Below are 25,257 nucleotides of genomic sequence, written 5' to 3'. Positions count from 1 at the left end.
GGTTTCCACTTTGCCCTCTGGCTAAACTGAGAAATACAGCTTTGTGAATTCCCCCCCTAGTTGCTAACCATCGCTGTGAACAAATCCCAGACAATATGTAGAACAGCACATTTCACATCAGTCCAGGCTGAATGACTTTGTTTACATCTCAAAAACTGTTGCAGACGGGAAGCCAACAGACTATTAGGTCGGTAATCTAGCATAAGTACAAACATGTTGCTGGTTTGCTTAAAAGACCACAGCTCAGCTAGTAACACACTCAGCATTTTAATAATGAAAAACAAAAATAAACACCAGTGGAGGCACACTGGTTTCAGACTGGCTTGACAACAACTTTGATTGGGCAGTGGTGGCTCAGCGGTCAGAGCTCTGGGCTATTGATGACAGGGTTGTGGGTTTGATACCCTGAGTGAGCAAGGCCCTTCACCCTCTCCGCTCCGCGGACGCTGCAGCAATGGTTGCCCACCGCTCTGGGTGCGTATGCTCACTGTCACTGTGTGTGTTTCACTGGTGTGTGTGTGTTCACTGCATGGATGGGTTAAAGGTGGAGGCCAAATTCCATCAGTGTCTAACAGTGAATGTGGTTGTCAGTGCATATCATTTTATAACTTGGTATAGAATGTCTTATATTATTTATTATTAACTAGTCCTAATATTATTTTATAATTGTGGCTATACATCGCTGCTGTCCAATGAACATCCAACTTCCATTCAAGGTTTGGAACAGGTTTTCCTTCTCCTGTAAATTCACCATTTTAGAGATTTCATTGGACAGTGAAGATATATATATATATATATATATATATATATATATATATATATTACAAAGAAGGGATAATTATGACAGATTTAAGATTTTACTTTCATTGCTTGGGCTGTATGAAATGACAAAATCGCCAAATTGTGTAGAAATGTTTGTCAAGTGTTTTATTTTACACTTGTATGTAAAAAAAACAAACAAACAAAGAACAGAAATTGATAACAAGTAATTAAATCAAGAAGAAATGCATGCATGAGAAAGGCACAGTTGGGACAGTGAAAAACATGATTTGCTTCTTGTGAGAGCAAAAATAAAAAGATAACATTAAAAGAAAAAAAAAAATAAGATGGCAAAACATGAATACTGTTTATTCAGAGGAACCTTACATAGTTCAGAATATTATTTCTTGGATGTTCATTTATAAAAATGAAATTTAAACAGTAACCGGTCAACTTCTATCAAAGTATCTTTAATTCTGCTTAAACCTGAGCCTGTGATTGTCTCGCAACCTCTTCAATAGTCTTTGGTATAATTTATGCACAACGTTCTAGGCAGCCATAAATACAGTATGATGGCAGAAAACCAGCAGCGTGAGATTCAGCGATGCCGTCACTCCTCCCGAACGCTCTGCACCATGGAGTAGTTCTTGCAGGGGTTCTTCAAGCAGGTCGGGGGCCACGTGACAGGCCAGCAGAAGGAGCAAGGCACTTGGGTCTGGACGTTGCGCTCGAGGAAGTTAAAGATGGGGTTCCACCAGGTGTGGGTGAGGTAACTGCAGGGCGAGCACTTCACAGCCTGTAAGAGCAGAGCAGGGAATTTAGGCCACTGACCTGTCGCTGGTTCCAAGAGACGGCTTTGACCTTTTACAGCCATGGCTGAGGGGGACGCGGCTGATGCCAAAACAAACTCTGTATACTTGTGTTTTTTATTTTAAAGAGGTGCTGACCGTCACTGACCCAAAACAGTCTGAGACAAAACAGAGACAACACGGCACTTTCATGCAGAAGAAGATGCTGCAATCACACATCAATAATGCATTAAAGCGATGCTTCAGGACAATCCCTGTCATACTAAATGTAGTGTCTAACCGATGTTCACTGTGTGATCAATGCCTCAAAATATGTTGAAAAGTAATCCAGTATCACAGATGGCTACTGTGCACCTGGCTACTGTTGTTAGCCTTTAAGCTTTATCCATGGATTTTTCAATGGCCAGTAAAATTCAGTGCACTTACACTATATGTCCAAATAATTGTGGACACCCCTTCTAATGAATGCATTCGGCTACTTTAAGTTGCACCCATTGCTGACACATATGTAAAAATGCACATACACACACACACACACACTAGCTTGGCTAGTCCGTGTAGACAAGTATTGCCAATAGAATAGGACTCCCTAAAGTAGACGAGCCATAAACCTATTGGCATGCCCATGATTTTAGAACGGGATGCCATAAAAGCTCCTGTAGATGCAATGTGTAGGCGTCCCAATACTTTTGTCCATTTAATGCACTATACATATGACTGATATTGTATATGGTGTATATATTGTATGTATATACTGTATTGTATGCATGTAATGTTCATGACCAGCCCTTATGCATTAGTGCATTAGTGGTTGTCTAGTCCCTGTAGAAAAATAATGCCAATAGAATAGGACTCCTTGAAGCAGATGAACAATAAAGCTATTAGCACCATGCCTAATGCCAGGTGTTGGCTAGAGAGGCATAAAGCCCCCCAGCATTGAGCTTTGGAGCAGTGGAACTGTGCTCACTGGAATGATGGTTGGTGCTCCATCCAATTCTTTTGAGATGAGTTGGGGAGTTGGGGATGAGATGGGGTGATGCTCATCCAACATCCTGACCTCACTACTGCTCTCGTCGCTGAATACAATCAAATCCTCACAGTAATGCTCCAAAATCTTGTATATGACTGCATTTCTGTCTCTGGGTTACCAGGTATTTAACACCAGAATCAGTATGCGTTCATAAGATGGTTCATTCTCATGTTTTACTTTCTGCAGTCAGCTGTGGCACAACCTACTTTCACAATTTGGCTGGAAAACCGTGAACCTGGCAACCCCACACAATTGGACAGTCAATGTTTAACTGGGCGAATCAGTTTAATGCAGCACCAGACTGGTGACAAACTACTTTACTTGACATTAAATTCAGCAGGTAGGAAACATGTGAGAGGCAGTAAGATATGTTTAGTTGTAAGGTAGATATGGCAGATACTTTTAATCTCACTATGTTTTATTAAATGTTGAGGATACAGCAACAGTGTGTTAATTATTGGTCAATCTTTCATTGTAATATTGAATTAATTTAATTTTTAATAACTGGTTTGGGTGTGGGCTGTTTTTAGACGTGCCGTGTGAGATCTAGTTTGGGTTAGGACTAAAGGAGTAAAGGCAGAACTCACTCTATGCATTCTATGATAAAACAACCACCAGAAATTGCTTGTGACCACCAGAGGGCGTAAAGTCCTTGATCTAAAGACCAAACTCAACCATATAGCTTTTCCTTCCTTCCTTCCTCACAGTTACAGTCTGTTTTCATCTTAGGTTGTGTTTCGCCCCTCTCTCTAAATGATGTGTATTGGCGTACAGCACTAAGGGCGCACTTTGAGGCCATCAGGGAGTCGTATCTCATATGCCCTCACTAATGGATGAGATTCTACTCTGTGCCATGTAAACACTTTCAGTATGAGGCTTGGTGCCATTTATAATGCTCTGTGTTTCATCACTCTCGCTAAACCACACAGGGCGAGCCTAGACTATAGGTGTGTGTATGTGTGTTTCCACTTAGAGCCTGGGGGAAAGAGCCTGAGGCCTTTATCCTCTCAGCTGCTTTAGAGCATTTTTACAACAGAACAGATATGGACAATTAGCCACAAATATTTGTAGTCAGAGTGCTCAGAGGATTCTGACTGTGAGGAGCATATATTTATATAAGGAGCCACTGCATAAGAAGCATATGTCTTCAGGCAACAATACAGCGAAGATTTATCGAGCATTAATCTTTTCCCCTGAGCTCGGTTTATGGCTTTTGTGTGGATGTACCAAAAATATTATTCAGTTTTACAAGAATAAAATTTATCGGCTAGAATTCAACAGGCCATATAGACAAAAGTATTGGGACATCTGCTCATTCAGAGGTATTAAAGTTGGAGTAATTGCCTCTACTGTCCGAGGAAGAAGGATTTCCAGTAGATTTGAAGTATTGCTTTGAGAATTTGAATTTGCATTCAGCAACACCAGTGTTAGGTCATCATTTCAGAGAACACAGTATCACTGCTCTACAGCTCAATGCTGAGGGGCTTTAAATCCCTCTAGCCCACGTCTGGCATTAGGCATGGTGCCGATAGGTTCATAGAGTCCTATTCTATTGGCAATACTTCCCTACAGGGTTTTGACACACACATCTGTGTCAGCAATAGTTGCAATTTACAAGTTGCTCAATGTCCGCAAACATTTCGACTTACAGTGTATGTTAAACATGCCTCATCTGATTGGCTGCACTGCGTTTTAATTAAAATGTCCGGGCTCAAACAATCCTCGTAACTTCAAGAATCAAATGGGCGAAGCTAAAACTACTGCAGGCAAAAAATGGAAAGGTTGATATTTGTAAATGCTTGGTTTTGTGACATGGCCTAGCTTAGCTTCCACATTGCAAGACTATGCACTGCTCGGTCTCTGGGTATGGTGCATTTGACCAAACTGTATTATATGATATGGCCCCATGATTCTGATACTATCTCGTATTAAGCTAAGATGTTCGGGAGGTCATGGTCAACATACCTGCACATTGGCCATGGTGTGATACCAGTAGAAGAGGCGCGAGGTGATGAAGTAGGCCACCACCACGTCCACGCTGTAGTGCTCATGAGCTACCAGGATACACACCACGCCGACTGCAGCCAGGAGCCAGCAGAGCAGGTGGTACCACCAGAAGGAGCGTGGAGAGTCTGCAAGAAGAGCAAGCAGTGGATCTAAGAACTACAGCACCAAGTCACATTGCTGGAACCAAGCTTAGAGGCTGGAAGAGGAAGAGGACCACCAAGCATCCCATAAAAAATTCAATTTAGCCGCACATGAGCTTAAGGTCAGCCACACCAGACTGGGGCTGAAAGCAACCAACTCCTTAAAGAAGCAGCATCTTGTTGTGGAGGTGCTTTTCCTCAGTGGTGACTGGGCGTGTTGTTAAAATGGAAGGACATATGGAAGGTCAAAATAAGAATGAGAAGATACTACAGGACCACCTGCCTTAGTCTGCTAAGGCTAAAGGTTGGGAGAAACTTCACCTTTCAGCAGGAGAATAGACCTCATTCATTAATATCTTCCTAGGAATCATCTTGTAATAATGGATCCTCTTCATTTCAAATCCCAAATAAGAAAATATTGGTGAATGTTAGAATCTTTGTGAGAACTATGTAGGTGTGTTTTAGGAATGGTAGAAGAGCAAGGCCCATTGATCCCAAGCAGTAGTAATAACTACATTTTGGGAGGAGGAACATGCCTGAAGCCCCTCCAGCCTAATTGAATGTCCTATAAATTCCAACTCTGCCCTGTTCACATGTCTACAACAGTTCTTCACAACCCTCCACCACCCTGTCTCCTCCCTTTAACCCTGTCATCTATCATTCCTGACTCCACTTATTAGAGGGAGGACTGGATTCCTACCACAAAGCAGAGGCCCAGCCCAAAGTCCTCTGTGTTCACCTTCCTTCTCTTACAGTCTTCTTCCAAATCATCATAAGCTAAAGGGATGGTGCAAACTAGCAAAACATATTCTAGCATTCCTGCTGTCTTTTCTGTTGGTTATTATGTTCTACATTCCCATGATGCAGTTTCTCCACAAACCAAAAGTATTTAAAAAATTAGATCAGTAAAGTAACAAGACAACAAGACTTACACTCCTTGATGAAGAGATATGTGAGTGTCAGCATGACTGTATGACCGCTGTACAGGAAATCCCCACACATGATATGCGAGCCAGTGATGGACAGTCCAGCCCCAGAGATCAGCTGCAGCACACGCTGTAACTTAGCCTGAGAGTCGCCGTAAAGCTGAGAGAGAACCAAGGAGGGAAAAGAGGAATTCAGGTGAAGTCAAGAGGGGCAATGCTTTGGTTTTTGCATTTTATGACATAAAAGCTTCTCGTTACGTGCTATAAGATCATCTGATCTCCAAAGCAAGAAGCGTCTCAGTGGGGTTTTCACTACCACTACAACAACAACAGAGCGGTCTACCTCAGCATACACTCCTGAACTCCCTGTTTTACTCTTCATTTACACACACAGCACATCCATCACTGCTCTACATATTTATTACACATTTCACTATTAGTATAGTAACTTAGTTGGGACACTAATCTCCCAGCCTTATGTACACATTTGCACATGCATATGCACATTGTTGTAATTTTTGTATTTAATGTATTTATTGTATTTATTGTCTTTGTACTTGTTGTCTATGCAACCTGTCGTGTGTTTTGTCTATAGACGGTCTATGTCCTACCTATTCTGCAACGGAGACTAACAGTGATTGGTTGAACTGTACAAGCCTGTATTAGTATAAGGCCAGTAAAGTTCAACTGAATAGAGCTGAATTGAGTTAGAAATCTACAATGTAATTAAGTAATAATTTCAGGAACTACATGAGTAATTTTACCCAGTACACTTGGCAGCTGAATACTAACAAACCATGCAGATCACAGGTTCATACACTTTAACCAATTTCAAATTCAAGGTCTTTCAAAGACTTTTTAAGTACCAAAAAAATAAATTTCAGGACTACAAATGTTCCTATAATTTGTATTCAGGAATGTTTAGTCCACACTAGTAGCTGAAAGACTGTCCAGGCTAGCTTGTGTTTCATTTTTATATTATTATAAAAATGACAACAGGAGCTCATTACAATATTTTCCATGACTTTTAAGTACTTTTTTCAATTTTGTTATTTTTCAAGGACTACTCAGTACTGGATTTTAGCATGTTTATTTTCCATGACCCGTATAAACCCTGGATCAGCTAAATTAATAAAATAATGAACAACTAGGAACACAATATGTAGCATGTGACACATTGTGGGATTACTTATTTATTCCACTTTTTATATTTAACTAATCATTGAACTAATGATTGACAGTTTGTGGGTGGATTTGTACAAATCATGCACATCTGACATCCCCTTTACCAATACCATTACCAATTAGAATGATAATTTCTCAAATGCAATCAAGAGCAATTGTGAGAACCCCAATGTCTAGCTTTAGCCACACTGTTTGTCCACAGTCAGAAAGGATATTACAGTCTGTTGGCTCCATCAAGCACTGGGCCCTGAGGGAGGCTGGATGTGAGGTAGGCTCAAAGTATGGAGGAAACTGCTGTAATGGTCAGTATTCACCTTCGGGGCGCAGGTCATGTGCATGCCAGGCACAGGCAGAGTGGTGATGTACATGGTGACGCAACGATACATGTAGAGCGTGCCCATGAGGAAGAGGAACCTCCTGCCCACAATCGACCTAGAAATGCAGCACAGGAGATCAGACCCAACAAACAACTCACCTTTTTAAGCTCACAAGAAGCTAAGCCCACAAACCTGCCACAAACTCTGTGTCATTTTTTTGTCATGTAATCAAGCTAAAAGTTATCATTTATTTTGGCTATTTTAGTCCAGCTCCAGATACAAGCACAATCATTTCCTCTTAGTTTTATGTAGGTCTCTGAGATGTGAGTCCTGTTTGAAATTGATGTGAGAATTCAACAGTTTTCTCCTGTTCCTGAAATTCAGCTCCTGAGAAAAAAGTCATTATATATATATATATATATATATATATATATATATATATATATATATATATATATATATATATATATATATTATGAGCACTCCGGATTTTTGTCAATGCAGGGGACTGAATTGAACCCCATTTGCAGCATTTAGGGATAAAGTGTTCACCACTACACTATCCTACTGCTGGAAATATTAGTCTAAAAAACATGGGGCCCCTTCAGTACCCTTTACTGCTGATTTCATGTTTGTATGTTGTTCAAAATAGTCACAATATAGAAAGTGATGCTTTAATAAAGTGACATTACCCCCCCCAACTCATCAGACCACAGCTACACTCCTGAAGTTGATTGAGGTGAAAGCTAGGGGGAAGTTTTACAGTCTAATGTCAAAGGGGTGTCCTTAGGATCTACCTGTGCTCATACCTGTCCATTACTGTAGCATTGGCAGTATTCCATAAAACCAATATTCCATAAAACCAACCTGACACCAGCTGTTATGAAAGTACACATGTGTGAGTGAAGCATACATGGGTCAGTGTAGGGCTTAAGTTGCTTGGGTGTCAAATAAGTGACTGGGAGATTAATCCAGTCTATTATGACTGTAAGTGATTGTCACATGGCAATTTAATATGACCTCTGACACAACACAAATGAGGCTGCAGCTTCTGGCACATATCCACTCTGGCAAGTCTTCCAACGGTATTGGTTAACTGAAAATGCAACATCACCTACACTCAGTGCACAGAGATCTGCTGTGTTAATATATGTCACACTGAGATTATTAAAACTGAATCTCACAATACTGAGAGATTAGTGCCTTTGTGTTTTCTTCCTGAACGGTCTTGCCAATATAACCTGAATAGACACTGAAATGTCATTAGGGAACTGTGGGGCCAGGATAACAGAGTTACTCGCCAAGGTACCTACTTGTTCTTCATGATCTTAGCTTCTAGTTATGAAGATAAATCATATACTGAATTGACATATTGAGTTATCCTCCTTTTCTGTACATGACATGGCGCTGTCTGTCTGACCACACAAAACACTGAGCTGAAATAAGGTACCTGTTTGTGGGCACGCTAAGAAGCTTGTGCTCTGCCATATGTGGTCGGGGTGTGTGATGCCACATTGGCTCTGAGGGCATTGTACATTTACAGGAGAGGCATAAACATCATGAACAATAGTTTAAAGCTATTTAAACTTAGGCCAGTAAAGTTTTGAGTGCTGATCATCACCATGAACTCCAGACACTGTATGGACGTGTTCAGTTCCTCCAGCAGCTCACCTGGTTTACTTTAATGAAGGACTGATTAGATACACTAGATATTCAATGAGATTTGTAAATACTGGCCTTCAACAAGAAGAGCCTTGGGAATATTAAGGCTAACATATTCACACCACATCACGATACGCTGTTTATTTATTTATTTATTTTTTATTTATTCTACTTGTGAAGGTTCCCAGTTGTCACAGCAATTAGTCGTTGCTAATATCCACCCACTAGCTAGGATTCCCACTATCACACCATGTCAATTATGGTGTTTTGGGTATTATACACCAATCAACCATAACATTAATACCATCTGCCTAATAATGTGTAGGTCCCACTTGTGCTGCTACAATAGATCTCACGATTTGAGGCATGGACTCCACAAGATCTCTGAAGATGCTGTGGTATCTGGCACTAAGACATTAGCAGCAAGTGCTATAAGTTGTGAGGTAGGCCCTCCATGAGCATTAATGAGCCGCCTTGGAGGCCCATGACCCTGTCAACTTCACCTTTAAGAACTGGCTGTTCACTTGCTGCCTAATATATCCGCCCCTTGACAGACGCCACTGAAGATGAAGATAATCAGTGTTTTCCATTCAGTTCAGGTACTAATGTTATGGCTGATATACATATATATTAAATAGCTGTACAAATAATTTTGTCAGATGGCTGAAGACTAAATTTGAGGTCAGACAAACACTTATGGCTGGTCCTGCTTACCGGTATCTGTGGAAGAGCCACTGTGTGGACCAGATCCCCACCAGCACCATGCCATTGACTTCGGTCACAGTGAATGCCCACTTCACACGGTCAATGTAGTCGAAGAACTTGTCGGGCAGCGGTGGGCTGTTCTCTTTGGCCGGGACCCGCTCGTGCACCACTGTGATCATCACTGTGGTCAGCACCAGGTTGAAAGCAGCGTACACAAAGGTGAGGATCGTCTTCCACCACTCCATGGGGAGTCGAATGGCCTTTCCCTCAGGCACAGAGATCTTGATGTAGTCTCTGTGACGGCCGAGGCTCTTGCGACCCCTCTTGGACTCCTCTGCCGCAGGACTGTGGACGGGACATACCGGACCCCCAGGGTGGGCGCCTTTGTGTGCGTGGGCATCTGTGGGGTGCCGCTCGCACTGGTGATCTATGGATGCCATGAGTGCCCTCAGGTTACCCACTAATCAGTACAGCGCTGCACACACACATAAACACACACTTCGATCTGTGTGTTTTAGGTCTACGTCACTGCTGGAAATAAATGGCTTTGGCCCTCTGGGTCTCAGGTGTGATGCTCTAGCTGCAGTCTCTAAGGAGACAAACGAGAGGAAAATCAGATATCCCGCCCCATTAAAAGAGGTCAATCATTTTCAGGATGTATTATTAATCAATACAGGCTCTTTATAACCTCAAATAAACAATGTGCTCATATTGAATGGAAAATGTATTACAGTGCCTGACAGTTATTTGAAATGCTTGTCTTCAGTGGACGCAAACAGCAGTGGATCTTTAGACTGCAGTAATCCAACCCTAATGTTCTTACATTAGGCTCGCACTTTAATTTGTTTAACCCTTAGACATCTAGAGTTATTACTGTGGCTCTCCCTAATCTATTTAATATATGTAATAAATGTACATTCATAAGTATAAATTACCTAAAGAAATAGTTCAGCTAAAAGTCAAATTCCAATTAATTACCCCAGAAGGAGTCGATCAGCTGATCAATCAATCATGTTTGAAATCTGCACTTTTTTAGTTCACGATCTCATGCTAGGCTCACGCTGCTAGCAAACACTGGACTTGAACTGTCACCAATCTCATCTCTGTAAATTCATGCCAAAATATTCCCGTATATGCTAAAAAATCAATCAACAATCATACAATGATTTGAATCTTTTTGTCTGCATGAAACAAATGTTTGAACGTCTGGACGCATTTGAGGTTGTTTGAGAGGCGTTTTTATGTCCAGGGTTTGTCCAACATGTCTTGGTTGATCAACTGAATCTAGCATGAGTGTCTTCAATAAGCAGAGAAAGTAGATGCTGTTTCTGGAAGCATTTTGCATTTGACCAAACCAATGACTGTGACTAATATGGTCGCCGTGGTTCCATTCCATTCCATTCCACAAACATGAAGCCAAAGCTGTCCGCCATGTCAAAGTTGCAACCAGAGTCTTAGCAGTAGGGACCAGAAGCGGGGCTAGACTTTTCTACTCATTTGGTAGACCCACCCCCTTCTCCCAGACCCAGTGTGTCTCAGACCACCTTCACTGAGCTTACATCACAGAAGCAGAGCAGATTTTCCCCTGGATACCCAGTTTCTCCAGTAAGTGGAATGGTTCAACAGTAAATGTGCAGCTCATGTAAGTTCACTACAATCCAGCTATGGTAATGAACAAAGAGAGCGTGATGTAGGTCCTGCAGACGACCGGCCTCTTCTAGACAAGGATGTCACTTCATCACTTGATGATCACTTCATTCCTAAGTGGTAAACTCGCCTTCTTAAGATAGAGCAGAATAAGGGTCATAAAAATAACAAATGGCTCAATATTGGCACATGGAAAACTAAATGCTGGAGTTTGGAGATGCAAAGACAGTTCAAAGGAGGAAAAGGAGATCTGTTTTGTCATTGTAACATATGGGGATGGATGGATGGAGCTACACATCATACTACAACCAGCCAGCAGAAGCACTAGACCTGGGGTTTGCTTCCTTTTTGAGAGACGTTGCGCTGTTCATGTTGTGCTGTTTGCCAAGATGTGTATAGTGTCTGAAGCTTACTGCATGGGAGATAAAAGGCTAATGTTAATGTAACTAACAAGTAATATAAGCTTAAAGACATCAGTTAGCATTGTGCAAACTGCATACCTTAACCCTTACAAACTGTCTTAAACTGTGTACATTTGTTATAGAGAACTGTGTTCTACATTTACATTTTAGAGATTAATAATTAATTAGACCTGGTTTAAGGGGGGTTTGTGATGGTTTAGACATGCAATGTGCACAATGCTAATTGGGCCTGTTTACACCTGGCGTTAATATGCATTTTTAATTCGGATAGTATCTGGATCTACTTTGGTACATACACATACATACAGAAGGGAGGGAGAGCCAAGGCAAGATCCACAGTAATTATTTTTCGTATTAATGTTTTTTCAGCAGACGTATTTCCACTTGCCTGACGGAATCCAATCACAGGAAACACATTCTGTTTACACTTGTAGTAAATGTGGACGAGATCTGTCTCTGACCACCTCAGAGAGAATTTGGTTAGAGTGATCTGATCGTAATCCGATCACAGTACGTCTTGGGGGCGTTCACACTTGGCTTTTCATGCGGAAAAGTGAAATCTGATTGTGATCCGATTACCAAAAAGCATGTTAGTGCCCAAATCAGGCCCATTGATGGAGCTGATATTACTGGTTAGCTACATTAGCCTCAAAGCTGCAGTGCACACTTAAATAAGCAAGTGTGTCATAGCTGATTGGTGACATTTACACTAGGAGAAAAACTTAACTTTAACTTTTTGTTTTATTCCCAGAGTGAATCTGCATTCAGAACTCGGGCTCTCCATCAGTCAAGGCCGTTCACTGTGTTTACAGCTTTGAGTGACTTCTGAGGCTTTGATAAAAAAGTGAAAGTTGTTTTTGTGAACTTTCGTCGGCTGCTTCCCTGAATAACTTGAAGTTTCTGTGGCTTGAAAGTTCATTCTGCCATTTTTCTGGGGGCTTGCCAGATGTGCACTGCACTCTTTTATTTGAACAGCATGCTAGCTTTGGCCTGTTGGGAATCTGGCTCTCATATCAAGCGCTTCGTGCCTCGGGCGACGTTCTGAGCCTTTCCCCTGTCTGCTCTCATGTTTTCCTCTGCAACAATGACACGACAGTTCAAAGAATTTCCAGGTTTTTCAATAGTTTAAACAAACGAATCAACTAGGCCCAATGATAGATCTGTATATGAACACATGAGAGATTTTGTATAGGATGTAAAACATATAAGCAGAACAAATATATTTTCTTAACCTCCTGAGACCCAGACTTTTGCTTGGTGTGCATTTTTAATGTCTCCTATTTGGGATTAGTAGGACCTAACAAGTATAAAACGTCTCAGTCTTTGTACAGGAAGTTGTTTTTGCAAAAAACAATGTCCTCATTTGAGACCAAAGGGTCAAAGTTTAAAAAATGAAATATCATGGTGCAGAGAAGCAGAAATGTAATGTCCCCATATGTGTAAACTTGGAGCGATACCCCTTGGTTTGAAAAATTCAAGCGTCACAACAAGAACGTTCTCTCTGATTATTAGTCAGACTTGTCTGGGGCAAGAGCAAGAAAGTAAATAATTTCTGTGCAGTTTAACATGGAGCAAAATGGGGGGTCAGATGGAGGTCAGATCTTGTTCTCCCAAAGTTTGTTTGGGATCGGACAGAGACCACTCCTACTCAAGTTTCCGATTTAACTAGACAAAAAAGTGCCGGTGTGAAACGAGCGTATACTGTTAAAAGTAAACAATCCTTGAGGAACTTTTGGAAGTCCCTTCATTTGAAACTGTGGAGGAACCTCTTAAGGTGCTTTGAGGAATCTTCAAGAAAAGGTTTTTAGAAGATAAAGGTTTCTTGAAGGTTCCCCAAAGCATCTTACGAAGTTCCTCCACTGTTTCAAATCTCCAAATGTTCCTCAAGGATCTTTTACTTTTAACAGTGTATTTCAGACACAACACGTACAAGACCTTAAAAACACTCTGGAAACAAAGAACACATTGGTGAGCAGAGCTGAGGTAGATCAATGCACTTGTAACTTCTTTGAACTTCTCTACAGGTGAAACAGGCTTAATAGGACAAATCCCCTCAGACAGCAGAGACTGGAGATAACCTGAAGTCCACATGGTGTGCCTTATCACTCTGGAGTAGCTACTGATAATTTACAAAAGATCTCAGAGTAGATGTTCTGATGTAGGATCTGAACAGGAGGACTGATTCTGGATCAGTGCTTGGAGCCTTAAGGCAGGTCAGCTGCACTCTCAATGACCTTTACTAACCCAAGGCAGTTACAACACTCTACTACTGTTACACAGTTCTTCTGTCTAACCTCCTTACACCAAATTGACTCACCCTATCACCAAGTTGGCTTTCAGGCTTTGGAAGTGTATCTGAGCGTTATCAGCATGGGGGCTCGCACAGTCAGTACAGCACTGAGAAAGTACTTGGGTTCAAATGTGACATTTCTACATAAAGACATGCACTGCATCAACAAAGGTATGTCCAGAAGTAGGTGCTTGTGTTGATGTAGTAGATTGAATGTATGTGGAAATGATGTACACATCAGAGTCAAGTATCTCTCAAACACATTGAGAGACATTGCATAGAGATGCCTTGTGAGTAGCATACTAAACAAACACACACTATATAGACCAGTATTGGGAAAGTATTGGGACACCTGCTCATTTATTGTTTCTTCCAAAATCAAGGCTATCAAGGCACTATTATTCCAGAGAGCACAGTTCCAATGCTCCACAGCCGAGTGCTGGGGGGCTTCATACCCCTCTTGTTAGGCATGGTGCCAATAGGTTCATGTTTATCTGCTCCAGAGAGTCCTATTTTATTGGCAGTCCTTCTCTACAGGGATCAGACAAGCTGTGTGTGTGCAGATATGTGTCAGCAATGAGTGCAACTTAAAGTAGCTGAATGCATTCATTAGGAGGTCTGTCCACAAACATTTGGACATGTAGTGTGTGAATGCCCACCTGTCAGTATCACTGTCTTTGTGTTCAGTTAGCACAACAATGAACTTCACCTGGGGTGCAAGCACCTTGTGCTCCACTGTTATGTCATGAATGGCTCAAACCAATGGTACATGTGGAAACCCAAAAGTGGCTCAGGTGCCCCTAACCCTCACAGCAACCCCTTTCTGTTCAGATTTCCACACATGATCTAATTACAGGGACTTCTCCTCAGCTGCAAACATGAGAGTGTATCAGGAACCTGCTTTTTTTCCATTCAGCTACGCTTAAAAGCCCCATTAACAGACTATCACTGTGCCCTCTCTACAAAATGCATCTCAGCTACCAATGATATGCCGAGCAGAACTATCCGGGAAATTACAAGGAGAGAGTGGTGGAGTTTCTTTAAGCATTTCACATGAAAGTACTGATTTCTACTGAATCAACCCAGTCTCTGGTTACAGGAGTGTTCAGATACTGGGCTGTATTTAAGATAATAAAGTTGTATATAAACACTCTAATCTTATATGCAGTTGTATATAGATTTTGGAGCATTGCCATGAGTTTTTGATTCCATGTAGCGACAAGAGTGTTTGTAAGGTCAGGATGTTGGATGATCACCACCCTACCTCATCCCCATCTCCCCAACTCATCCCAAATAAATCTGGATGGAGCTCCATTATTCTATTCATTAGAAGGGGTGTCCACAAACATTTGAACATGATGTGTATGTGTGCAAATTAAACTTAAACATCATTGTAAACATCTCATGTCTTCAGCACAAAGAACTCTAGAGACACATTTGGTGTATTTGCTAATTCTGTAACACAAGCTTAGTCCTGCCTCTGTAAAAGTGTTCATATGGGTTGGGCCCTATTTCAGATACAGTACTCATAACATTTGCAACCTATTATTTTGTCTACTTGTATATGCAAAACGTATATATACATATATATATATTTTTTTGCATATAAAAGTAGACAAAATAATAGGTTGCAAATGTTATGAGTATATGTATATATGTATATATGTATATGTATATATATGTATATGTATATATGTATATATATATATATAGTATATATAGTATATATATATATATATATATATATATATATATATATTTAGACACACACACATACACACACATCTAATTATATATACAATTATATGGTAACTATAATACTTATATGGTATATAATATACGTATTATATAAAGCCATAATAAGACAGGGTTAAAGTCATAAAGTAATAAAGGTGCTTCAGATGGTTCTGAAGAGTGATGGGATGGGCACTAAAGAACCTTTTATAATATCTAAACAACCTTTGCCAAATGTACGTTTCCTTACCAATTTAAATGTTCTTATATAAATGGTTCTTCTGTGGCATCACTCAAAGAAACAAAACATTAAAAGCTTGAATGCAGATGAACAGCCTCATATAACTGCAGTAGCCCTTAATTAGACTGTAAAATGAGCGCACATTGAATGTATGCATGAATGCACACGAAGGCCTGTGCATAGTTCCAGCTGAAATAATGGCACAATGACTATGCTTGTGTTGCCTTCTTTGTGTAGCATAACCTAGATTAAGCTTACACCAAGACTAAAGCACATTTACAGTGATAAATGTGACTGTCACTGTAATCTAGTCCTGGTCAATTCAGCCTGACTAATCCATGTTCAGGAAAGCAGCCCTGAAACAAAATCCAGCCCTGCCTACACTCCACAGAGCATTCTGCCAACAAGACAGTGGTAATCACTGGGGAAAAAATGGAAATGACTGGAAATAACAAAATTACGGTACCATTCAGATGTCAGCCTCTTCAGGCCTAACTCCACTGGTCCGGGCTGTAGTCAGCCAGCAGCTCTTGCAGAAACAGCAGCAGCACAGTGTACGTCCCTGTGTGACTCTACCCTTCCTCCGGCTGTTACGCCGCTGTCTTCAAGCCACTAAACTCAGAGCAGCGCTCTTTCCCAGCCTCCACTCTCTGTTCTGCTGTGATGGAGATGCGTGTGGTGGAAAGCTGGCAGGGGAAAATGTCTTCCACATGCTCTAGACACAGTAATGGATGGGTTGGCTGGCTCCGCTTGCTCTGCCCTGCCTGCACCGCCTGCTATTTCCAGCACAGCCACCCCACTGCCTTCAGCACAGGCCTGTGTTTTACTCTCAGAGAGCGGCCGAGGACCTACATATTAACACACGCTGCTAATGACATGGTACTGCAGGGTGTACGACCATTTTTCCCCCCTCCTTAAATACAACATCAAAAGGGAGGATAAAAAAATGGTCAAGCCACACCAAAGGAGACCGAATATAGTTCTTAAAGGAACAGAGAGAAGTGTTTAGATATACAGTTGACATGTTTAATCTGTAAACCCAGAGAGTTCACATTTTAATCCCTCACTGCACAATGTATATACATATACATTTAACTAATTACAGAATAATCCAAGATTCATAGTAGATAAAGAATAATTCATAGACAGTACTAAATAAATGGTAGTGAATCATTCATAATAGTCACAGATTTCTAGAAGGTACTGAATACTTAATTGTAGATACAAAGTAATTCATAGTAGACACAGAATAATTCCTAGACAGCACTGGATAATTTCTAAAAGAAACTAAATAAATCATAGTAGTCACAGATTACAAGAAGATACAGAATAATTCATAGTAGATACAGAATAATTCATAGACACTGCTGAATAATTGAAAGTAAATAAATCATAATAGTTAGAGATTTCTAGTAGGTACTGAATCATTCATTTATTTTGAAAGTACTAAATAATTCATTGTATATAAGGAATCATTTATAGTAATCATGAGTCCAAGTTATTGAATAATTCATAGAAGGTACTGATTAACTCATTGTAGATTGATTCATAAATGGTACTCAATAAATCATAGTACCCATAGATTTCTAGAAGTTACAGAAAAAGTAATTGTAGATAAAAAGTAATTAATAGAAGCTACTGAATAATTAATTGTAGATACTGAGTAGTTTATAGAAGGTACTGAATAAAGTATTGTAGATACTGAATAGTTCATAGAAGGTACTTAATAAATCATTGTAGATACTGAATACTTTATAGAAGGTACTGAATAAATCATTGTAGATACTGAATACTTTATAGAAGGTACTGAATAAATCATTATAGATACTGAATACTTTATAGAAGGTACTGAATAAATCATTATAGATACTGAATACTTTATAGAAGATACTGAATAAATCATTGTAGATACTGAATACTTTATAGAAGATACTGAATAATTCATAGTAGATACAGAATCATTTATTGTAGATTCTGAGTAATTTGTAGAAGGTACTGAATAATTCATGGTTGTTATTTGTTTCATGCAGATACTGAATAATTCTTCACAGACAGAGAATAATTCATGGTAATTACAAAATAACTACTTTTCAGAGGTAATTTATGGTATCTACTTAATAAATAAGACATGAATTATAAACCTTAATATTGAATAAAAACAATATGTGAACAATAAGCCACTATTAGGAACTAAAAACCCAGTTAAGTATAACTCAAAAATATCTCTACATCCTTGGATTTGCAGGTAGAAATGACTGCTGATTCAAATGTAGATGGTAGTTCACATTCAATGCTAAATGTTAGTATTTACATTGATTTACTGGCCAGACTAGCAACATAATTAAGTAGTGTTATAAAAGGTCCAGTATCAATTAGTTTGGGGTGCCCAGTTCACATGACCATTGCACTACAGGCCCACTGCAATTGCCCTGCCTGCCTTTTAGCAAAGCTGATTCCAGCAGATACCATATGAATATCTACATTCATAACACTCAAGCCAGGGTGTTCACAAGGGCTCTATCCGGGGGAATGGATTCACAGCAACAGAATAAAACATAAGCTGTTATTTTCATAGTAAAAAGTTTTTTTGCTCTTATCCTGGGGATTCGTTCACTTTCTGCTGATTTTATCGCTCGAGGCCTTAATCAATAACCATGAATAAACCTCTGCCATAACCTGTAGCCTCCTCTGTAGCCTGTTGACTGGATTGATTGCACATTTTTCTCTTCCCAGCTGCTCTAACACACCTGACTAAGCCCATAAAGAGCCCATGATAACTGCCCAATGAGTTCAGCTAAAAGTATTGAAGGAGGTGAGCCCAAAAATGTGAGAAGCTTGGGGATTCACAGGATCAGTGTGCGTGTTTGAGTCTACTAATTATAATTTGAGGATTGTTAGATACTGTCTTTTGAAGGCCAACTCCTGTGCAGAGCTCTTTGAACCGCCCTGCTGGCTGGCTGAGGGTTAGGAAGAGGGTGGTGGCTGTAATTTCTAGTTCTGTGAATAACTCCAGCAGAGCTATTACAGGCTAGCTGTGGGGTTGCTGGAGGGAGCAGGAGGCTGCAGATTTACTAGAACATGGTTGTTTGAGTGTGTGTAAAGTTAGGATTAAGGCCGTCTTGTAGAGACATCTTGTTGATTACAACCATCGTCCTTGAAAAAATGGCCTGCATTATTATTTAATTCGGATAAAAGAGTAATGTTGTGAGGGTCGATGTTTACATTTGTAGGTTGGTAGCAAAATAAATGTATTAATGTATTTAAATTGTTTGATTGGTGCTTTTATATAAAGCCTATTTGTGGTTTCTAAAGAAATTAACATTAAGAGAAGACTGGACAAGAAATTTAGGGGAAGGGTTTTTTTTTGTAGGGCTAAAAACTAAGGCTACAGTTTATAGTTTATAGTCCCTCCTCCCTAATCAGTTCAATCCACAGTCTCTCTTATTATTTTTTTCTATTATTTTTTTAGCAATTTAACACCTGGTCATCATCATAGAGCAACAGGTGCTCCAAACTCAGACACCTCTATCACTTTAAGGCTAACTTATTAAGCAATAAATGTTAATATTGTGGAAACATGGAGCTCTATTACCTACGTGCAGGGTTATTTGAGTTACAGTACTGTTAGAAATGCTCCTAAAGAGGTATAAAGTATAAAGGCCCTCTTGTACAAGAATATATATACAAGGCTATACAGAATCAGGTGCCCCAACATCAGAACCTTCATCACCTCAAAATTACCATCCTATGTTATTATGGGCCTTTCAGAACTACAATAAAACCTATTAAACATGTTCTGGTAATAGGCGCGTGTTTTCCGCAGACCCAAACACTGTCATACTGAAATGCTTCAATCAATATGTGCCAGTAACTGGTTGCCAGACATATAGAAAGTACTATAGTATCACATCTTTCACATAGAGAGAACCGCAGAACATGCTTGTCTATGTGTTATTTTCCCCTCTCCCAGATACTGCCCTCAGCAACAAGAGCCTTACCTTCTTGCTGACCATCCAGTCTCTGTCCAAACCTCTGCGCAGATGAAAATGGAGCTGGCCTGCTCTGGCTCATGCTCCTCCCAGCTTACAGCACATGCTCTACACATATTGATGCTGTGCTACTGTAGTAGCATATTACAATGCTGCTGCACTCAACAATTCAGCAGTGAGCTGTTCCATTCATTCAGTTCCATTAGTGCAGATTTGCTGGATAAGTACTTTGTTCAAATGAAAATACCTCTCCTTCCAGGTCTAATCAAGTGTAAATTTCCACTTTTCCCTCAGCCCGTGTCAATCACTTCCTTTTCACTTTCTCTGTATTTAATGTCACTGTATCTTAACTCTTATGCTAATAGATGTGGGGTGTACAAGGCCTTCCCCTGCAGTTCCCACCCCCCCTAGGTATTAAAAATAATATATTTACGTTTTGAGTCACTATTTCTTTTAAGGAACAAAGGACTTCATCAGGATTTCTTGTAGTAAATAATTTGTGGACCTTGTATTTCCCAAGTCCCAGGTGTTGGCTACACTGTAAAAAAGGTAAAAAGGCCTCCTTAAAGTATAAAGCACAAAGTAACTGGTTACACAGTGTTTGTGAGTAAACTCTAAACCTAACTCACATTTCTAAGCCTGTATCTCAATTTGATCAACAATGCAGTTTAATTTCAGTTCACTCCAAACATTAGTAAATGAGCTGCAGCTGAAACTGCTTCAATATTGTGTAAGATGTTTAGTCTGCGTCCCTCCCCCTCACTCCCATCTGCACAGTAAGGACTCCCCCATTCTGTCTCTTGACAAGCATGCAGTTAGACAGTTAGGCCACCCTAGAGTTGTGAAGCCATGTACGTATCTGTAGCTAAGAAAGAATGGAAAGGTAAACTGTGATTTTATGTAGTGTAATTTCACAGCTTTAGAGTGGCCCTGCGGTCTAACTGCTGCTAATCAAGTGTGAGAAAATCAGAAGTTTAAATCCCAGCAAAGGTTCAGCACTTCACTATCAAAAGCCTTCCAGTCTGGGGATGCTAAGGGGAGCTCTGATCTGCAGAAGGGAACAGACAGTAAAAAAATCATAGGCAGGGACACAGACTAAACATCTATGTAATAATTAACTCTTATCTTAACTATTTTTTGATGCTCAACCTAAAATGTACTTCTGCACCAAACTGAGGTGTAGAAGTAATGAATGTGAGTTAGGAAAACGTTTGACTAAACTAAGTTGAGTTAACTTAAAAACACTCTGTATTCAGTTACTTTATCAGTTTAAGTTGGCCTGACTTTACATCTACTACAATGTGCTGATAGATGCAGAAAAAGTTCCCGGCCTCCTTCTTCTGACATAGTACTTTTCCCCCTCAAGACATCATTATTTTTTAAGTAACAAAGACATAATGTAATTATGTGTTTAAGCTTCTCTGGCTGACAAGTAATGATCTTCAGTGAGTTCTTGTCGTAAATCATTTATGGACCTTGCACTTGGTCCCAGTTGTCGGACACTGCACTGCCACCATAAAACGATCAAAATGAAATTCTTGTGTTAAAACTGCAAAACAATGAAGAGTTTAATAAGAACTCAAAGAAGTGCACTGTGGGCTAGGATCTGTAAATGTACTTTTGTCTTATGCTTTTCTCTTATACATCACAGTGTGAGGTGTTTTATACTGTATTCCAAGCTCAACACATTTGCTTTGTCTGCAGACCACATTTCACATTTCACTTGGGGATATTACACATATGACTGACTGGTTGATTGAAGTGTTTCCCCAGTAGATTACAGCACAGGATTTGTGCATAATGTTAACTTTATGTAACTAATAAAATCCTAAATGGAGAGAGATGGACTAGGTATGCTGGTTTCTGATGGACTAGAAAAACCTGATACAGTGGTTAAGTTGTTCTTATTGAAAATTTAGAATGATTCCTTTTATCTCTTTCTTTTAATAAATATACATTATATGCCATCATTGATAATAAAAAAAATATTAATTTAGTATAAACATAATTTGCACAGCTGCTGTCCTTCACATTGTATAAACCACTGGCTGTAGAAAACATGGACAGCACATAATCTCTCAAAAGTGAAGCAACCACAGGTCTAGCACTTCAGCCCATTTTCCATCTCATTGTTCTCCTCTAAACAGTCTTTCCATCTGCAGTGTCTCCAAATTCAAGTTAACAGTTAGTTTATCCATTGCCATTTTTGATTGCCCCTCAGGAATAAGAGAAGAAGGCGGGGTTACGCTTAGGAATGAAGTGCTTGACAAGCCTTGGCTGAAAGAGACTGGTCACCTCCAGGACCTGCATTGTGACCTTTCTGTTCACTACATAGTAGCTGAATTATAGTGGAAATGAGCTGCACTTTTACTGTTGAAACATCACACTTACCAGACAAACTGAGAATCTGGGGGAAATCGGCTCTGCTTCTGTGCTGTAAGCTCAGTGAAGTCGGTCTGAGACAAGCTGGGTCTGGGAGAACGGGTGGGTCTACCAAAAGAATGGGTGTGTCTGGCTTCGCCTTAAGTCTATACTGCAATTTGACAACATGACGGACGAATTTTGGCTTCAGTTCTAAGGAACTTAAGGGATTAGAACCATTGTGTCCATGTTTTCTACATTGTGCAAACATTACATTATGAATGGACCACTAGAACAGTACCAGAACCACTCTGCATACAATGAAAAAGCACTTTGGCTTCTCTTTAAAAGGTACAACATTTGGACACATTTGTTTTGTGTAAAGAAGAAATACAGACTTTAATTCACGTGCATTGAACAGTTTCACAGCAGCCACCTTACAATTGTCTCACAGAAATGAAGGGATCTGTGGCAGATTTCTTCATAATATGGTTGGGGAAGAAAGGAGCCAGTGCTGTTGCTCAGGTCACACCGTCAGGTCATGTCTCACAGATTTGAAAACCTGTGACCATGGACTTGTGTAGGAGGACAGCTACTGATACAGTAGGACAGGGGCCACAAAGGACCAGTGTGCATGTTTTCATTCCAACCAAATTGGAGCACACCAGATAAGTTGTTGACAGAGACAGAGACCAACAAATTAAAAAAGAGTCAAGTGACCACCAGTCTGTTAGGAATGAAAACCTGCACCCAAACAGACCTGGGATGAAACTGGTGTGCCCTGTGTTGTGGAAAGGCTAGTGATTAAGGAAAACCTAAAATAATTTGTTTCTAGGAGGGATGGGTGGAGAACAGCATGACAGTAGGCTTTAGAAAATATTAATAATGTTTCATAAATAAAATTATTAATAATTTTTTATGAAAACGCAAGAAAAGAGTGAATTAGGTAGTTCGTGTGGTTTAAACTATCTCTTTATCTTCTCCGAGTAAATGGTCGCCCATTCATCCAGCCCGACCTGCTGGAAGACTTACCGCTGGGGTCCCCTCCCCCTGCGTCAGACCAGCTGTCACCCACCAGTCCGACCACCAGGCTCCCCCACCCACCTTCTACCACTGCTACCTGCCTAATGACCATGTTCAAACCTAAATGAACTCTTAACTATCCGTCACTATTAATATCACCACTATTACCCATCATCACTCTCATTACTCTGACCATCACTGCCATGACTATATGAAGTTATACTACCATGATTATTATATTATGATTAAGAATATGTTGCACACCTGAGCAGTACAACAGTATAGATGATTTGGTGACTTTTATCAATCATTTATAAATACTTCTGATCAGAGGAGGATGGGTCAGGTCAGGCCCCCCTTGTGAGCCTTGTGAGGTTCCTCCCAGGGTTTCTTCCTCCAGCTCTGAGGGAGGTCTGCCTTGCTACTGTGGCCTTTGGCTGCTCACTGGGGGTCATATGTTGTTGATTTCTTGTCTTTTTACTAATGACTGATTGTGTAAAGCTGCTGTGTGACAGTTGTAAAGTAAGTTTACAAATAAATTTGATTTGATTAAACTGGGGCTGAGACTAACGCTGTAGACTAGGACCGCTTCTTATACTCCCGGTTGAGCGTCGGTGTGTTTTTTGTGTGACACACGCATACTGCACCACGTGTGTGTGAGTTGCAGCTGAGAGCGTCGGAGGAGTTTACTGCAGTTGTGTGAGTAGATTCAGCTGACACTCAGCCAGAGTGCTCAAAATACACCCCTAACCTCTTAAATCCGAGTCTCTCATAGAGTTTGGGTCTAACAGGCTGTACAGCAGCAGCGGTACGGGCTGACGTTACTGCTGATGGCTTCCTTCATCACGTGTTTTTCAGAATACAGCAACACAACCACACAGTTACAGTGAGATGCTGGTTTCACAGGGTTTCAGGAAGAATAAGAACATAAGCCTCGTGTTTATCTTTATATCAGTGAGATCCTGGAAAGGCTGAGCTAGTAAGCCGCTGAGCTTGCTTATTTCAGCTGTATTTCTGTAGTGTGAGTAATGGTGGACTGGTAGATTGGAATTGAAAAGCTACCCAAGTCAATACTCATTATAATAATACTGACAAGATTTGGATGCTTAACATCCATGTAACTCACAGACATTTACATTCATGTTTTTAACAAATGTCAAATGCATCTTACAGAAAAGAGGGTTCATACTGGGTGACCTTTGCTGTTTGTATTTGTAATGTATGGAAGTCATGGAAAATGTTTTCTTAAAAAAAAATATATAAATAAATAATAATAATAATAATAATAATAATAAAAAAAAAACAGTGGGAACTCTACAGAGCTCCTAAAGCAGCAGTGTGCAACCGGAGGGCTGGTCTCCAGTATGGGAAGTTAAGTATAGTTGCCTTAGTTGCTCCCCTCTTCAAGTGTGAAGTCATGTTGGGGCACCCCTGCCCTAAAATATTAAGATAAAAAAAGCTATGTAGAGACTTCAATTGTTTCCTTAATTAAATAATGTGTAATGTCCTCCATATTTAGAGAGAATGATGAGACTTGATGAGATAAGATGAGATAGGATAATCCTTTATTAATCCCACAGTGTGGAAATTCTCTATGTCACAGCAGAAAGGGATAGCAAGACAGTCAGTTACAAAAATGTAAAAATGTAGATTAATAATTTACACTATATACACAATATAAATAAGAAGTAAAAAAGCAATAACAATATATTCACAGATTATTGCAAATGACTCTTATTTGCACATGGGGGGGGGGGGGGGGGGCACATTGTATTTTTACATTTGATGCTTTAGAGGCTCCATAGAAGCCTGTTTATGTTCACACAGTGGTTTAGGCAAGGTGGCAATACATGAATGTTCTTCACGCTTTAAAGACAACCTTAAACCAAATCAAACAAGTCAGCATTAATTCCATTCAGTTCAGGTTTATTTTATATTGCCCCAAAGCAGCTTTACAGAGATCCGGGTCCAAGCCTCTTTTGAGCAAGCTAGTGGCAACAATGGCATAGG

General features: G+C 40.1%; 2 protein-coding genes across 3 annotated transcripts in view; one reads left to right on the top strand and one right to left on the bottom strand.

Moving 5' to 3' along the window:
• Positions 1-975: 975 nt before the first annotated feature.
• Positions 976-19,897, bottom strand: sgms2a (sphingomyelin synthase 2a). Of its 2 annotated transcripts, none has more exons than XM_072677090.1 (6): positions 19,873-19,897; positions 9,550-10,129; positions 7,171-7,288; positions 5,678-5,831; positions 4,564-4,730; positions 976-1,555 (listed from the first exon to the last, which is right to left on the bottom strand). In XM_072677090.1, the coding sequence occupies exons 2-6, from the start codon at positions 9,978-9,980 to the stop codon at positions 1,370-1,372; spliced, it is 1,056 nt and encodes a 351-aa protein (XP_072533191.1). In that variant the 5' UTR covers positions 9,981-10,129; positions 19,873-19,897; the 3' UTR covers positions 976-1,369. The 2 variants fall into 2 exon arrangements, with proteins under 2 accessions (XP_072533191.1, XP_072533192.1); XM_072677091.1 differs by lacking the exon at positions 19,873-19,897 and adding an exon at positions 16,341-16,414.
• Positions 19,898-23,878: 3,981 nt separating this feature from the next.
• The window catches only part of gstcd (glutathione S-transferase, C-terminal domain containing), a 125,945-nt gene continuing 124,566 nt past the window's right edge, over positions 23,879-25,257 (top strand). Inside the window, exon 1 of the mRNA XM_072678491.1 lies at positions 23,879-23,946. The gene's annotated coding sequence lies outside the window, so the exon portion shown is untranslated. The remainder of the gene's footprint in view (positions 23,947-25,257) is intronic.

The sequence above is a fragment of the Salminus brasiliensis genome, chromosome 4, assembly GCF_030463535.1.
Source record: "Salminus brasiliensis chromosome 4, fSalBra1.hap2, whole genome shotgun sequence".
NCBI classification, from domain to species: domain Eukaryota; kingdom Metazoa; phylum Chordata; class Actinopteri; order Characiformes; family Bryconidae; genus Salminus; species Salminus brasiliensis.
The sequence above is the reverse complement of the archived record's forward strand: the minus strand, read 5'-3'. Positions and strand labels throughout refer to the sequence as shown.